General features: G+C 46.5%; 1 protein-coding gene across 1 annotated transcript in view; it reads right to left on the bottom strand.

The window, feature by feature from the left end:
• LOC308704853 (B-cell scaffold protein with ankyrin repeats-like) overlaps nt 1-13,267 on the bottom strand; it is a gene marked incomplete at both ends in the record, with an annotated part of 140,737 nt that overhangs the window by 107,358 nt on the left and 20,112 nt on the right. The window contains 4 exons of the mRNA XM_081389456.1: nt 62-176; nt 9,007-9,149; nt 9,649-9,787; nt 10,911-11,035. Coding sequence (XP_081245582.1) covers nt 62-176; nt 9,007-9,149; nt 9,649-9,787; nt 10,911-11,035 — 522 coding nt within the window. The remainder of the gene's footprint in view (nt 1-61; nt 177-9,006; nt 9,150-9,648; nt 9,788-10,910; nt 11,036-13,267) is intronic.

The raw sequence follows: 13,267 nt of genomic DNA, 5'->3' as shown, positions 1-13,267 counted from the left end.
AGGGTGAGAGTGAGACCTAAAATGGGTTAAAAGAGCTAAACAGAACTAGAGAAGCCCTTACCCCCAGCAGGAGACTGATCACACTGCAGGCCCTGGAAACCTCCTGTCGGCATTTTCTGGATCAGACAAGAAGCTAGAGTTTGATCCAGCTTTTCCAAGGAAGACACCTGAAAGGCCTTAATATGAACATAAGTAAGATTATAAACCTTTACAATTCTTGAAAGCCGAAGAGTGTGACACTAGCATAAGTGCAAATATAATTTACCAGAATGCCAATAAACATAAGATAAAAAAATATAGTAAAAGATGACAGCCATCCATAATAATGTTACTTCCATAAAGTAATAATAAATAAACCAATAAAGTCTAACATGCTTTACCACCCTTTAAAACTATTCAGAATGTGTCTGTATCCTTATTTCTAACATGCAATCAATTAGGAACATGGAAAAAGCGTATGGCTTAACCCCTGATATCTTGAAGATTGCAAAAGTAAAAAGGGAGAATAACCACTTAAATACACCCTAGAGATACTCACACAAGTTTAGAACTTAAAGGGATTAGAGCAGAAAATATAATACAGGACTGATAATGGATGGTGTTCAATATTTCTTAGATATTAAACTGTTTTCTAAAAAAAGAAAATTGAATAAAAGCATTAGAGCTGTCATTTAGCACTTTGTATACTAATTTGTACAATATATATATATATATATATATATATATATATGTGGTCATGGGGCACAATACACCATTTGCATGACTATAAAATTGTACATTGTCTTGCCAGCAATAGTAAATGTTTCTTTTAATTTGTTTGTGGAATTTGCCTCATTGGCCAATGACTGCAGACTGTAGCAACATTAAAGCCTGAAAACCAGAAGTGGACGGCAATCAAACTGAAAGTGTGAAGTTTTCAGCTTTATGAATTATTTGCCACCTTTGCTTAACTATGGCCATACCTAATTCATTCACATATGTCCCATTTGTGACTAATAAATGCTGATTAACTTAATGGCAGAAGCTGAACTTCTCCAGCCCGTGTTCTGCGACGGTCCGCACAATGTCCTCAGGATGTAATTTCTGTCATTTGGAGGATCCGCAGATGCCCGCATGAAGCCTGCCCAAATATGCTGTTCCAAGAACAGTAAACAAAGCAGCATATCCTTCTCCATCGTTTTTGTTTGATACCCAGCTATACCTTTCTTTGAAAATTATGACATGCATTTTTTGTTAGGCTGTCTTGCAGAGGGAGGGTAGATGCTGGCTGATTTTCTGAATCTAAAACAGAAATTGTAGTCTTTGGACCACCACCAGCATATATTATACAGAAAAATAACAATCTGGGTCCTTTATCTGTGAATTCTCATGCTCATGCTAGAAATTTGAGAGTGATTTTTGATGATGGCCAAGAACTTGATAAACAAATCAATTCAGTGGTGAAGAGTGGCTTTTATCATCTCAGATCCATTGCAAAATTTAAAGTGTTTTTATCAGTAAAGGATTTGGAGACATGCTTTTGTTTACTCTAGGCTGTAACTCCTTGTACTTTGATGTGGCAGTCCTTCAGTTCGCCTTCAAATGGCAAAAAATAACAGGCTTCTTACTGGAATTAGAAAAAGGAAACATTTTATCCTGTTCTGGCTTCACTACACGGGTTGCCGTTTGAATATTATGTTAAATTTAAGGTTCTCTTACGAGAGGTCTCTCGTATTGCGTAAGGTTAGCTTACGCATCGGGAAAGTCTTCTTTCTTCGAGATCTGAAGCCAAAAAATTATCCTTAATTTTGTATACATTGTCAACGCAGTGCAGCAGCCGACAGACCTAGGCAGGCTGTATAAGCGTGCTCATTGGCTGCTCGGCGGCAACTGCGTAAGCCTATCGGTGAGCGCTCTGAACGCGGCAACCAATGAGGGCGCTTCGCGCCCTCCACACCCTTCTAACCGTCAGAATGGGTGTGGCCAGCGTGTATATATTCAGCGCTCATAGGCTAAAATTCTGATTTTCTTGTCTTCAGCGACGCTCTTCGCATCGCTGGATCTTGAGAGCCGCCGCCGTTGAAACCAGCGACCAGCAAGCTTAGGACAGCGCCTGAGGAAGCCGGCCGTCTTCGCCGCCTTCAGCCATCCGTGCCTGCTACGCTATCCGGCGACATATCCTTTACATTATTACTGTTTCTGTGTGTACTCTAAAAGAGCACGAGGCGTTTTTGTAAAAACGCCTCGTTTTTGCGGCTCGTGCCGCGCCCCGCTCAGCAACGGAGACCGCCACCTCTCTGCGCTCTCCGCCTGGGCCGCGGGCACGCCGCCACCGCACTCTCTGAGTGCGAAGAGCTTTCAATGTCGACCCTGCGGGCTCGACTTGAAGCTTTCGACCAAGCTGTCGCTCCGCCTGTCCCTGCCGGGCCGCGCAATAAGAAGCGCCGCTCGCAGCGACCACCGGAGACTGTTGTGACTGAGGAGCTCGCCGGAACCTCTCCCTCGAGCTCTCTCTCGCCCTCTCCCTCCCGGCCGCTCAACCGCCGGCTCTGCCCGCGCCGCCGCCGCGTCAGGAGATGAGGCAAATGTGATAGATACCCGTACTCTCCCTCTGTTCGAGCCGTGCAATACGCCGCTCACAAGGGATGGCAGAAGCGGACGGTCTCGGAGCGAGTTTCCTCTCCCTCTGTTTGAGCCGCGCAAACTGAGCCGCTCACGAGGGATGGCAGAAGCGGACGGTCTCGGAGCGAGTTTCCTCTCCCTCTATTCGAGCCGTGCAATACGCCGCTCACAAGGGATGGCAGGAGCGGACGGTCTGAGCTCTCTTTACGTTACAAGAAAGCTACTCCGTCCTCGCGCGTCACCGGTGAAAGGGGAACAGAGTGTTTTCGTCCCGCCGTGGCCTGGACTATAACCTCCATTCTCACACATTTCTCAGTCCCCTCTTAAGTTCAGGCGACTGGAATTGTTACTATTGCAGTATACGAGCCTGTTATAAATACACGCTCGCCTGCAAGCATACGCCGTCACAAGACATGATACTAATGTATTCTCCCCTGTGGCTCAGTGGCGGAATCCTAGACTGTCAAGCTAGAGACCGGGGTTCGGTCCCCGCTCTCGCGGCAGTTAAAGTTTATGCTGTTCGCTTCTCCGAGCTCGCGGCCAGTTTTTCTTACATACAGAAAACAAGCCCGCTCTCTCCCTCGTTGGGCCGCGCAGATTGCGCCGTTCAAGGGATGACAAAGCGGACGGTCACGAGCAGCGTTTAGCGTGCGCGCCTCACTTACCGGCGAAAAGAGAAGAGAGTGTGTTAGTCTCGCTACGGCTGGACAACCGCCAATCCTCACACATTTCTCAGTCCCCTCTTAAGTTCAGGCGACTGGAAATATTACTATTGCAGTAAACGAGCCTGTTTTAAACACACGCTCGCCTGCAAACAAACGCCGACGCGACACATGAGGTCGCTTTTTATATGCTCGCGCTAACTGAAAGCTTATGTGTTTCCCTTGTGGCTCAGTGGCAGAATCATACGCTTTCATGCGAGAGATCCGCGTTCGATCCCAGCTCTCGGGGAAAATAAAATTTATGCTGCTTGCTTCTCCGAGCTCGCGGCCAGTCTTTCTTACTTACAGAAAGCGAACCCGCCTCTCGCACCACACCTTCTCAGGGTGCTCGAGTATTTTTGAGCGTCTAAACACGAGAGAAGAAAAGACGGTTAAATCCCGCAGCCCTGCGGCTGGACCACCGTCGAAGCTTAACGCTCTGTCAGTCCCCGTTGCCACGGCTACTGCAGCTGTTTACCCCGCAGTCAACGAGCCGGTATCTACCCGCTCGCCTGCGCGCATCCGCCGTTCTCACGGCAACCCAGAAAAATTTCAAAAGAGCATAATGTCTGGTTGCACGGCTGACGCCGTATGTGTTTCTAGTACAGTGAATGTGCCCACGTTCTGTGCTCACCCCTGTACACAAGCACTATACATCCCGTGTCTCTCACAGAGCCCACTCTCATGAAGCAGGCAAAAGCCGCTTTAGTGTTAAAAGTAGGTCACGTGTCCACTTCTCCGTGCCCACACCTACTCACTGCCCGCTCTGTCACACGGCCTCGCACGACCGGTCATGTTTTAAATGTGAGTCCTGTGCCCGCCCTCGAGCGCTCACACATACTAACTACATTTTCGCGCCTCACACTATATGTTCCCCGTCCAAAGCCACCGGGACACTGTGTGTAAAACGGCCAGCTATCGCTACGTGCGATCCGCCGTATCTAACCACCAAGAGCGCGCGCGCCGCGCCCGCGCCCGCCCCTGAATGTAACTCCTGTGCCCGCCCTCGAGCGCTCACACATACTAACGAACATTTTCGCCCCCGACGCCGCCATCGCGCTTCTCGCCTCACACTTTATGTTCCCCGTCTAAAGCCACCGGGACACTGTGTGTAAAACGGCCAGCTATCGCTGCGTGCGATCCGCCGTATCTAAGCACCAAGAGCGCGCGCGCTGCGCCCGCCCCTCCGTTTCGAGCTCTCGAGCCCGCGATGTGCGGCGATCGGAGCCCGGAGGCCATTCTGCCCCTGGCTGCACACGCAAAAGCGTGGGAAACTATTCCAGGCGCATCAGAACGGGTGCTAAGCACAGTAAAACAGGGCTATACTCTGCAGTTCGCTCGCCGCCCTCCGCGCTTTCAAGCGCGTATCGAGACCAGAGTGAATGGGGAAGTAGCACATCTACTTCGAGCAGAAATAGCTACACTTCTGTGCAAAAGGGCTATAGAACCGGTTTCCCCTTCCATGTGCGAGTCGGGCTTTTACAGCCGTTATTTCCTCGTTCCCAAGAAGGACGGAGCTCTCAGACCAATTTTGGATCTGAGACGTTTGAACGAGGCTCTTATGAGAAGACCGTTCAAAATGCTCACAACCAGACAAATTCTCGCGCAAATTCGCCCGAGGGACTGGTTTATATCTCTCGATCTAAAAGACGCGTGCTTTTCAGATCCTGATAATACCCCGTCACAGGCCATTCTTGAGATTCGCCTTCGACGGTCAGGTATATCAGTACACGGCCCGCCTGTCGACACAGCGCGCGCGCTGCATTCGACGCCTGGCCGCGTCCCTTCGGCCGGGCAGCACCGTACCTCTCAAAACATTTCAGAGGTTACTAGGTTGTATGGCCTCAGCCGCAGCAGTGCTTCGGCTGGGTCTTTTACGAATGCGCCCGCTACAACGCTGGCTGAATGCCCGAGTGCCTCACAGAGCATGGGCTTCCGGCGGTATCCGCATCAGAGTGACTCAGAGCTGCGTTTCAGCTCTGAAGCCCTGGTTAGCAGCCGACTGGTACCAGCGGGGAGTGACAACGGGAGCTATCTCACACCGCAAAGTTATCTCGACGGACGCTTCCACCTCAGGCTGGGGCGCTCTGTTCGAGGGCAAACCGGCTTTTGGCCTGTGGTCAGACCGGGAAAACTGCCTCCACATAAACTGTTTGGAGATGATAGCGGTCAAGAACGCGCTCAGGCGCTTCCTCCCATTCATACGGGATCACCATGTGCTAGTCCGCTCGGACAACACGTCCGTGGTATCCTATGTGAACCGACAGGGCGGTGTCAGATCCAGGAATCTGTGCAGGCTGACAGAACGCCTTCTCGTGTGGGCTTACCGCTCGCTGCGCTCGCTGAGAGCCGCGCACGTGCCGGGCCACCTGAATGTCGGTCCAGACAGACTGTCCAGGGACAACATTCCCCCGGGAGAATGGTCTCTGCACCCCCAGACAGTCCAGTTTCTCTGGCGCCTATTCGGCAGAGCGGAAATCGACCTCTTTGCATCGAAAGACAATGCTCAATGCCCGAAGTTTTATTCTAAGAGTGAGGACGCGCTGTCCCAGACATGGCCCAGCCTCCCGCTGTATGCTTTTCCTCCGATCTCCCTGTTGCCACAGGTCATTTCGAGGATCAGAGAAACGCACCACTCAGTGCTGCTTATAGCCCCGCGATGGGAAAACCAAACTTGGCACCCAGAGCTAGTGAGGCTGTCGCACTCACCCCCATGGCCGATCCCGGTGAGAAAGGATCTCCTCTCCCAAGCCGGTGGATCGATCTGGCATCCCCATCCAGAGCGCTGGTCGCTGCATGCATGGGTGATCAACGGATACCCGTTGACCTGTCAGAAGGGGTCGTGAACACGATCACACAGTCGAGAGCCCCCTCCACGAGACGGCTCTACGCGTCTAAATGGTCGGTGTTTTCTAAATGGTGCGCTACTAAAAACTTGGATCCGCGCGCATGCGGGGTCCCGCGGGTGCTCTCCTTCTTACAAGAGCTGTTGGAAAAGGGCAGATCCCCTTCCACGCTCAAAGTATATGTGGCCGCTATTGCAGCGTTCGCTGAGACGACGCGCGGCCGGGCAATGGGAAGGAATGAGCTCATTATCCGCTTCCTCAGAGGAGCTAGACGGATGAATCCCCCGCGGCCCCCCTCGGTTCCCTCGTGGGATCTGTCCTTGGTCCTAGCGGCCCTAGAGGCTTTTCCCTTTGAACCGCTTGAATCCGCGGATCTAAAGTATCTGTCGCTTAAAACCGTTTTTCTGATAGCTCTGTCTTCAGTCAAACGAGTGGGTGATTTGCACGCGCTATCTGTTAGCCCTGCATGTCTTGAGTTCGGGCCGAATGACTCGAAAGTCATTCTCAGACCGAGACACGGTTACATCCCCAAAGCGATTGGAACCCCGTTTAGGGCACAAGTTATGTCCCTCTCGGCTCTGCCAGCATCCGACAGTGGGGACAGTGATAGCCTCCTATGCCCTGTCCGGGCGCTGAGAGTTTACATCACGCGCTCCGCCGCTTTCAGGCGTTCAGAGCAGCCCTTTGTTTCCTTCGGCGGACGCACCAAGGGTCTTGCCGCCTCGAAACAGAGCTTGTCCAGGTGGATAGTGGACGCGATAGCAGCAGCTTATGCCTCCAGACACCTGCAGTGCCCTCTGGGCTTCAGAGCCCACTCCACTAGAGGCATGGCCTCGTCGTGGGCCTGGTCCAGCGGAATTTCTAATCACGGTATTTGTATGGCGGCGGGCTGGGCCTCCCCATCAACATTCGTGAGGTTTTATAACCTGGAAGTTCCTGCCCTACAGGCAAAAATACTGTCAGCATAAGTGACATGTATGCTCTGCCCATTTCTCGTGTGCAGACTACGTTCATATGCTGGCGCTATTCTGGTACTATACTCAGAGTGAAGTGTTTGACTCAGACCGGCTGATCCGCTCTGTTTCCTATTTCCCGTTACGCACTGTTGTCGGTGCTGGCCCGCGCTGCTGGCCGCCCGTATTATTCTCTGTCGCGCGGGAATTTTTCCCTTCATGTGAGACCGACTATGTCGTTTTTCTCCTACCCTTATGAGTGCTTATGTACTGTATGGGCTCGCTCTGCCGGCCCTACTATTTGTACTGTTATATGTTTATAGACCGGCCGCGCCGCTCTATTTCATATGCTGCATGAAGTGCCTGTACTGCGCTGGCCCGTCTCTCCGACCGGCCACATTTCCCAGCAGAGTGTTTTCCCCGGTTTACCTGGGATTCATGGGCTGGATGCTCGGCGCACACGGCGTTGACAAAGGGTTCCCGATGCGTAAGCTAACCTTACGCAATACGAGAGACCTCTCGTAAGAGAACGTACTCGGTTACTAATGTAACCTCGGTTCTCTCTAGAAGAGGGAACGAGTATTGCGTAACCTGCCGTGTCGCGCCACGAGCTTTTGCGCTTCAGACTGCGAAAACCAGAATTTTAGCCTGAGCGCTGAATATATACACGCTGGCCACACCCATTCTGACGGTTAGAAGGGTGTGGAGGGCGCGAAGCGCCCTCATTGGTTGCCGCGTTCAGAGCGCTCATCGATAGGCTTAAGCAGTTGCTGCCGAGCAGCCAATGAGCACGCTTATACAGCCTGCCTAGGTCTGTCGGCTGCTGCACTGCGTTGACAATGTATACAAAATTAAGGATAATTTTTTGGCTTCAGATCTCGAAGAAAGAAGACTTTCCCGATGCGTAAGCTAACCTTACGCAATACTCGTTCCCTCTTCTAGAGAGAACCGAGGTTACATTAGTAACCGAGTACGTTTTATTATATGTGTATAAGGGGTTAAATGGCCCGACCCCACAATATATTACAGATTTAATTCTCCACCGGAAATGTTCTAGGCCCTTAAGGTCTTCAAATAGGTTGATGCTGACCGTGCCAAGGTTTCGTTTGAAGTTAAAAGGTGATTGTGCCTTTCTGTTGCTGCTCCTTGCCTGTGGAATGATTTGCCAGTAGCCTATGCATTCTGACGTCTTCTGATTTTGAAAATTGTAAGTATTTTATTGTTTTATTTTGTCAAATAGTACAGCACTTTGGTCAGCACTGCCTGATTTTAAATGTGCTTTAGAAATATATGTGTCTTGCATTGCCTTGTTTTGGTTCTTGTTCTTAACTTTGCATGCAATAGACATAATTCAAAGCAGCGTCATTTCTTTTTTCTTTTTTAACAATAATGAAAGCGAGGCTGTGAGGAATAGACATGCATCTCTTCAGTCAGGTTGTACAGTTTTGGTGTTTTTGGATTGTTCTACAGACGAAACACTGCAAAAATATCTTTCCAATACATTTTAGTAGACATAAAAACTCCCGACAACATGACCTGCGTAAATTATAAATGATCTAGGAGCTTTTTACAGCTTTTTACAATGGATGCCATTGAAAATACGCTAAGTCTATCCCTCACAGCCTTGCTTTGATACCTGTCATGGCGCTGCTCTGAATAAGGTCTATGGCTGTGTCATGAGTGATTTACTACTTTTTGTCTTCTATCCTTTCGAGCAAATGTCCTGTTATTAACACAACTCAGTGCTGCCCTCTGACGTCTGGAAGAGTATAAAAAGCAATTGCGCTGCGCAAGATGGAGCGGAATGCGGAAAATGAAGTATTCCTGGGCCTTAAGCATGTGGGTTAAACCTTAGTTACAGATTAAAAGCCTATTTACACCAAGACACAACAGACATGTGGTTACCTGGCACATAAACTTCACAGGATCTGCAGCCTGCTGGAGGAATTGGGCAATATCTCCCATGATGGTGTAGTATTGAATGCAGGCATTGCCTTTAACCTGGCCTTTACTGTAAAGTGTCACAATCACCTCTCCAGCAGTAAAATCTGCAAACACAGATTATTTTACCACCAAAGAATAATATTATGAATACTATATATAGCCGTTTCATTCATGATAAAAAATTCATCAAAACATGAAAAGTAATTTACTCACCATCATGTCGATAAAACATATTGGACATTCTTTTCAGTAAAATTACAATGAATAGGAACTGGCTTTAGATTTGTGCCATGAGAATCATATGACAGTTCTACTTTTTTTTCCCAAAGCTTGAAAGCTTTGTTTCCAATTCATTGTAATTGCACAGAAAAGAATGAGAACTGACAGTTTTCATTTTGTGGCATCCATTGCTTTAGAATGCAATGTCAAGTCAAATTTATTTGTATAGCATTTTTCACAATACTCGTTGTTTCAAAGCAGCTTTACAGAAAATCATGTTAAAATGTATAATATATGAATTTTTTCATGTAGCATAGCAACCATAATATTTTTTACACCCTTTCATAAAATAAATGCCTTAAACATCTATGTAGGCCATTTTACCAGGTGCAGTGACACTCAGTGTGCTCTCATTCCAATTCACAGGCTTCACTCTCACTCTCTGCTTGTTCCCACTGAACTCAACCTCTGCATCTTTGCTGGCCATGATCTCCTGCAGAAGAATGAATATCTTCCCTGGATTCTGTTAAGACACAGAGCATGGCAATATTCAGTCTAACCTACACACTGTGAAGAGCTCTATCTCAATAAGATGGCAGTGTTAAGCATTCGCAAACAGAGTGCTCTGCGATCTCCTGCTCCATATGCCCTTGACTAATAGACAGGCTATGAATGACTTGTAAGATATATAATAGCAACATTTCTCGAACATCGCAACCAAGCATTTTTTTACGTGTTCAAGATTCATATATTCAAAACGGCTAATGAAGTTTTATTATGGTTACCTGTTAAATCTAAATGCTTAAAGGGATAGTTCACCCAAAAATTCAAATTCTATCATTTAATCACCCTCATGTCATTCCAAACTCACAAGACTTTCGTTCATTCCATCCAAACTTTCAAGTTTCACAAAGTGCATAAAGTCATTGTAAATAAATTTTCTTCTGAAGAGACACGATCACTTTGTATAATTAAAGTGTTTAATTTAGCCTTTTATATTCATATATATTAATCAACACACATACACAGAGCACAACAAATACAATCGCTGCGTCCGAATATGCTTACTTTCGTACTATATAGTAGGTGAAAAACAGTAGTATGTACGAATTCATGGAGTTCATAAAACAGTAGGTGAAAAGTACCCGGATGACTTACTACTTCTGACGAGAATCTGAAGTGCTCATTCGATGGACACATTACTATCCCATGAGGCCACGGGAGAGGATTTGTGAATGGAGGTGAAGCAAAACAACTGACGCAGCAGGTCACGTCAATGAAAACATGGCAGATGAAGTATGTCCGAAATTCATTCATACTACACACATTCATAATATAGAACATACTTTTTTTTTTATCGGTCACCAAACCAAATGTAGCACTTACTATAAAGTTTGTGACTTCATATGCAGCAAATGTCTTTATTAACTTTATGAAGCTTGAGAAATATCAAATCTCTCAGGTTTCATAAAAAAATATCTTCATTTCTGTTTTGATGATAGACGAAAGAATTATGGGTTTGGACAACATGAGGGTTAGTACTTGAGGGCGACTTTTTTAGGTGAACCATCCCTTTAAGTAGCTGAGATTTAAGTAGGTGAATAAAAAAAATAAAAAATAATAATAATAATTGTGTTGTGTCTTACCTCACATGGTACACGGCTGGGTAGGATCAATAAAGTCTTATTAGCGACAAGAGTACTATTAGACAGTTTCTTCTCTACTTTCAACTCCTGGACTGATCTTCCATCCACTGTTGCTGTCTGTACACCTGGAGAAGCATGCCGTATTAATGAACTACTGATGATATAAACTGTGAGGAAATATGAATATGCTCACAGAGAAAGGCCTGATATCTCTTACACATTTACTGCACATTTTTTCCCCTCTGTGGCAGGTTATGAAATTAATTTCTGTTATTGAAAACATTGCCTTACATCCAGACTTACTACTTTCCAGACGTTTCAGACTGAAATGGTCTTTTGGCTGGCTTGCCAACAAGCTCTATCAAATACTTACAACAAAGAATTGAGCTATATAGACTGCTGATTCTACACTATGGAAATTGACACTTCTAAGTTTTTTATGGAATATTTATTATAAATGATGTCTTTGCACATCATTATTTTAAAATTCATGTGCCCTCATTATTTTTAATCAAAATAATGTGGGAACGCAAATATCTTTGCGAGGGAACGCAAAAGTTTTGCTTGGGAACGCAAAAGTTTTGCTTGGGAACGCAAAGTTTCTCGAGGGAACGCAAAATATTTGAAAGAAAAAAAGTTTTACAATTTTTTCCACCACCCTTTAGATATACAAAGATATACATTTGTAGATATATGTCACAATAGAGACAAAATGACTACCCAACTTCCATTTCATGTTGACTTTAATTCTCCTCACTAGTGACCTCTTATTCATTTTAAAATGTACTGTATTTATGGTGTTCCCCCATACCTCATCAAAATGATTATTATATATAGTAAACTCCAGCTAGATCATTCACATTGTCACGATCCCGGTATTGTGCCTTTTGTTTTGTATGGACTTTTTAGTCCGTTCTCATGGTTTCTGTGCACCCTCCCTGCTTTTGGTTTCTGTATCTCCCTTTCGAAAGGGAACTAGCGCTGCATCCCCTAGGGGTTGCTATGGGGAATGCCTTCGGCATGACTGGTGTCTAAAGCATGAGTCTAAACATGACAATGAACTTGACATTAGCAATCTAAGTTCGCGCTGTCCCTATTCTCGAGGGATGTAGGGCGCACATTTGGGTGGAAGCTGTCAACACTTCAAAGAAGCTGGATGCGTTTTGTATGATGTATTCACTAAACTGACTACAAGTGACAGGTAATGAGTTTTTTTACTTTCTGCTCTTTCCTGAGGGATAGTAGTTGGTATTTGCACGAGCGCGTTCTAAGGCACTCATAGTGATGCGTTCCTGTCTGTTCTTGCTTTTCGCGTTGCGGTTCCAGTAATTGGTTCCACCTAGGCTTGACTCTCCTGAGGGATGATCGTTGAGCGCCTGCAATCTGCAGTGCGGGTCCCACGGTCGCCATTACGGTGAGCCGGGATTAAGCGCGGGTTGTAGGCAGAGCAGGGACGAGTCAAACAGGAACTTTCCTTTTTGGCTCCTCTTGTTGGCTCAAATAATACTATTGACCTATGCATGTATCTAATTCTGAGGAATTAGAGACAGAAGAGTATAGTAATTGTTTGTAGCAAGGTTAGTTGTTGTGGGATAAAGGAGGCAGGAACCGGCGAACATTCAAACAAACTTTAATAATCATAAAATAAACAAACAACAAAAATGAAAGTAAAGATGGCAGCCCCTCACAGACGACTGTTGCCACACCTAACAAAACATAGCATAACAAAGACTAGGCCTGGTCCTCTCTCGTCCTTCACGATCATCGCTCCTCCTTTTATACTTCCGCTCCTCTGTGAGAGATACGAGACCGGTGCATCACATTATTATTATAACAATTAGGGTGTTTTGCATGAGACAGACTTTATGGAAAACATTTCTGTCTGCACAAAACTGCCCCGCTCCTGTGGATAACCAAGCTCTGCCTGGATAGCAGTATCGAGTCCTTAGGCATTCTGTAAGCCTCGTTGGTAAGCTGTCCTGAGCGTAGGACGTTGTAAGGCTGCCTCTCGCTTTAGAGAGTTCTTCTGAGGCTTCTGCTCCCTAGAGCTCTGCCCAGACAGTGAGTCTGAGTTGTTATGCTTTGAGAAGCCTCCTTGCTTAGCTGTTCTGAGCATAGGACGTTGTTAGGCCGCCTCTCGTTTGAGAGTCATCATGCTGAGGTCTCTGTCCCCAGAGCTCAGCTAGGCAGTCAGGGTTTTTCCTGGGTCAAAATTGGTCTTCGGTGGTGGCTGACCGACATGGTCATCCACACACAGCAAAGAGTACCCTAGTACCCACATGTTCCGCAAGCCCAATATTGACAATAAATGTTAAATTTAAAATAAATACAAAGAAACAGTTTGTGATTTTTTTCTT

This window comes from Scardinius erythrophthalmus, assembly GCF_964197995.2.
Source record: "Scardinius erythrophthalmus genome assembly, chromosome: 2".
Classification (NCBI taxonomy): Eukaryota; Metazoa; Chordata; class Actinopteri; order Cypriniformes; family Leuciscidae; genus Scardinius; species Scardinius erythrophthalmus.
The sequence above is the reverse complement of the archived record's forward strand: the minus strand, read 5'-3'. Positions and strand labels throughout refer to the sequence as shown.